Consider the following 3,390-nt stretch of genomic DNA (forward strand, 5'->3'; position numbering starts at 1 on the left):
AGACGCAACGCTACATAAACTGTATGTGTATGCGTGACGTGCTTTGCTTAGGGAATGATGGAAGAAAAAAACATTAGTAAAACGAGTACAATTTTTAAAGGTTGATGATATGAGTCGCTGGGAAAGAAATTTCAAGATATTATTTAAAGATATTATTGCCAAGGACTGCAAGGGTATATATCTTTGATTTTTATACCATACACCCTTAGGGTGAAATGGTATATTAAAGTCGCCAAAATGTATGTAACAGGCAGAAGGAAGCATCTCAGACCCCACAAAGTATATATATTCTTGATCAGGATTGTTTCCGTAGGGGGGTTGAATTTGCTAAGTAGGCAGCTAAATGAATTTTTCCTTCAAATTGTCTTCCTTCAAGAAATTTGGTAATGCAGCAATCTTACTTCAATGTTCTGTTTATTCACTTGTAAGTTTTGACACTAAACCTAGCTTAATTAAGAGCAGGGCACCAAGACCCGCTTGGAGAGAAGTGTGGGGAGTTCTTTTGTGGGGAGAGCGATGGGCATCATAGGGAGAGCGGCGCGAGGTGAAAGCTCCCGCCTCCCTTAACTCTTGTGTTGCCCGTTTGGGCATAAACATGCTCCCCCCCTTGCAGGAGTGCAAGACCCAGGCATTCTAATGGCACGCTCCAGACAGGGTCCAGCCAAAGACTGCGTGGTGGTCCTCCTTGCATATTCGGCACCTATCACCGCTCAAGCAGCTTCCTCCGGAGTGTTGGTGGGCCAAGCAGTTGGCGCAGTACTTCTTTGCAAGCACTGCCCTCATCCTCTTCTCCACGTTCAGCCGCAGGAAGCGACGGCATCGCTTCAGAGGATGGATTCCGCGACAGACTCGGCAACGGAAGGACTCAGTTCCTCGCGAAACTCTGCGCTCCTCCTTCGATGCCTGTACTGAACGTGGTCTCGGAGCCATGGAAACGGGATATAGATTGATTCAGGAAGCTGCCGGGACAAATAATGAAGAAAGCGGATTAATGTAGGACTATAGAATACACATATTACTACTGGCATCTCGGCGTTCTTAATTGGGAGGAAGGACCAAATGCTGCACGCTACTGTAGCTTTACGTAATGAGTTTGAATTCTTTCTTCTGGAGGAAGAAAGATCAGCTTTGCGACTGGACGCTTCACAATACCGCGAGCGGTACGCAGTTCGACGACGCGGACATTGCCGTCACTGCCAGGGTATGCTTGGTGGATTCGCCTGAGACGCCATTCATTAAATGGAAGATTGTCGTCTTTGAGTACCACCAGATCGCCCACTTCAAGATTTTTAGAAGGGAATCGCCACTTATTGCGCTTATGTACCTCCTTCAGATACTCATCTTTCCATCGGAAGCAGAAATGCTGACTCACAGCCTTCAGACGCTGCCACCGGTTAATGATAGACGGATCCTGATCCTTGATTTCAGGTTCCGTCACGGATAGCAATGGACCGCCCACTAGGAAATGGCCTGAGGTCAAAGCTAGAGAATCGTTGGGGTCTTCCGACATAGGAGAAATCGGCCGCGAGTTCAAACAAGCCTCTACCTTAGCCAGCAGCGTAGAGAACTCTTCAAAAGTATACTTTTGGTTGGAGGTGGCCTTGTAGAACAGAGTTTTAAAACTCTTAACTCCACCCTCCCACAACCCTCCATGTGTGGTGCCCCGGGAGGGATGAAATGCCAGGACAGATTCTGGTGGCTGTAGTGGAATAAGATTTTCTGCTGGGTAGACCTTAGGAAATCTTTTTCAAGCACTCTGGATGTACCTACGAAGTTTTTTCCGTTGTCGGACTGCACTTGCTGGGGACACCCTTGCCTCGATACAAAGCGAGCGAATGCTGCCAGAAATGCTTCTGTACTTAAATCCGAAGTTGCCTCAAGGTGAATGGCTTTGGTGGAAAAGCAAACAAAGACACACACATATCCCTTTGATATGCGGCAAGCGCGGCTGGTGAAACTCTTGAGGTCGAAAGGAGCTGCGAAATCTATCCCGGTGGTCGTGAAAGGATGTGGGAAAGTAGTTCGCTGGGACGGAAGGGTGCCCATTAGCAGCCTTCTTTTGTAAATCACACAGACGTTGCACGAATTGACCACCGATTTGACTAGATTCCGCAGTCTTGGAATCCAGTATCTCTGTCGGTGAAGACGGACTACCAGTTGACTGCCCCCATGGATAGAGATCTTAAGGGTGAAAAGCACCAACAGCCGGGACAATGGACTTACTACTGGCAACAGAATGGGGTTACGCTCATCGTAACTAAGAGCCGCTGCTTGTTGCACGCGCCCAGAAGCTCGTATCACACCTGATGCGTCAATGAAAGGATTCAAGTTGAGAATGGTGCTAGACGTGGGCAGAGATTTCTTCTGCTGTAGACACCGATGTTCCGTCGGGTACTTCCCGATCACGCTGAGTGACTCGGATCAACGTCTGGAGTACTTGATTGATTTCGCTAGAGGTCACCTTCCCGGAGTAGTCGTTTGGAAGTTTACGACACTTTCTGCCGAAACGGACCACATATGCTACCACTCGTAAGGCACGTGCCAGATTGGAAAAACGAGACAGTATCTCGTTGGCTGGCTTAGCGATCGCGACGTGGACCTTCACTACCCGCTTCTCCAACGTAGTGCCTAGTGGGAGTGGTGTCGATCGCCGCCAGGACTCTTGTGGTTCCCGTAGCCATAGTGGGCCGTGCCACCAAAAATCCTTGTGTACAAGTTTCTGCGCACTCAGGCCGCGGCTAGGGAGATCTGCTGGATTGTCTTCTGAACGGACGTGATTCCATGGGGAGCTATTTGTTGCCGTCACAATTTGGCTACCCGATTTGCGACAAACGTTGTCCATGTGCAGGGTGGCTTATTTAACCACGACAGTACGACGGTATAATCTGACCAATAAAATGCCTCAGCATTATTAACTGGAAGTTGTGGAAAAACTGCAGCTGCCATTTCAGCTAGAAGCGTGGCTCCGCATAATTCAAGGCGGGGCAATGAAACCGTCTTAACTGGGACACCGCGGAATTCGGATCTGGTCAAGGAAGGAGTAGCTCTTTGTAAAATCCTGCCACCTGTGATGGAGTTCACTGGGCAATTGATCATCCCACCCTAGCTCTTGTAGCCAAAGTTCTTGCATAAACAACTTGGCTTGAATTACAAATGGAGCCAGCGGGATCGAATAACTTGGCGATCTGCCCGAGGACTTGTCGCTTAGTATAAGCTGACTTGATATCTTGGGGTGAGATGACAAAATAAAACTCATCCGTAGTCCCTATCCATCGGATTCCAAGTGTTTTTGCTGTGCTAGCCTCTTCGATATCGAGGAAATCAGCATTCAGCAAATGACACTTTGGGATGCAACTGAGCACGCTCTTCACATTCGATGTCCACTTGCGC

The 3,390-nt window shown here is 48.4% G+C and overlaps 1 protein-coding gene across 1 annotated transcript; it reads right to left on the reverse strand.

Moving 5' to 3' along the window:
- Positions 1-1,069: 1,069 nt before the first annotated feature.
- Positions 1,070-2,842, reverse strand: LOC124460806. The gene is made up of 2 exons (XM_047012392.1): positions 2,378-2,842; positions 1,070-1,699 (listed from the first exon to the last, which is right to left on the reverse strand). The coding sequence occupies exons 1-2, from the start codon at positions 2,840-2,842 to the stop codon at positions 1,070-1,072; spliced, it is 1,095 nt and encodes a 364-aa protein (XP_046868348.1).
- Positions 2,843-3,390: the final 548 nt, after the last annotated feature.

Source organism: Drosophila willistoni, unplaced genomic scaffold (genome assembly GCF_018902025.1).
Source record: "Drosophila willistoni isolate 14030-0811.24 unplaced genomic scaffold, UCI_dwil_1.1 Seg117, whole genome shotgun sequence".
Lineage (NCBI taxonomy): Eukaryota > Metazoa > Arthropoda > Insecta > Diptera > Drosophilidae > Drosophila > Drosophila willistoni.

What these genes read in the sequence shown, in the direction of transcription:
- LOC124460806 (XM_047012392.1), bottom strand. Translation starts at nt 2,842, where the DNA reads ATGGACAACGTTTGTCGCAAATCGGGTAGCCAAATTGTGACGGCAACA. An exon ending in AAGTACCCGACGGAACATCG is followed by an intron (nt 1,700 to 2,377) that starts GTGTCTACAGCA and finishes ATTCCACTACAG; the next exon opens with CCACCAGAATCTGTCCTGGC.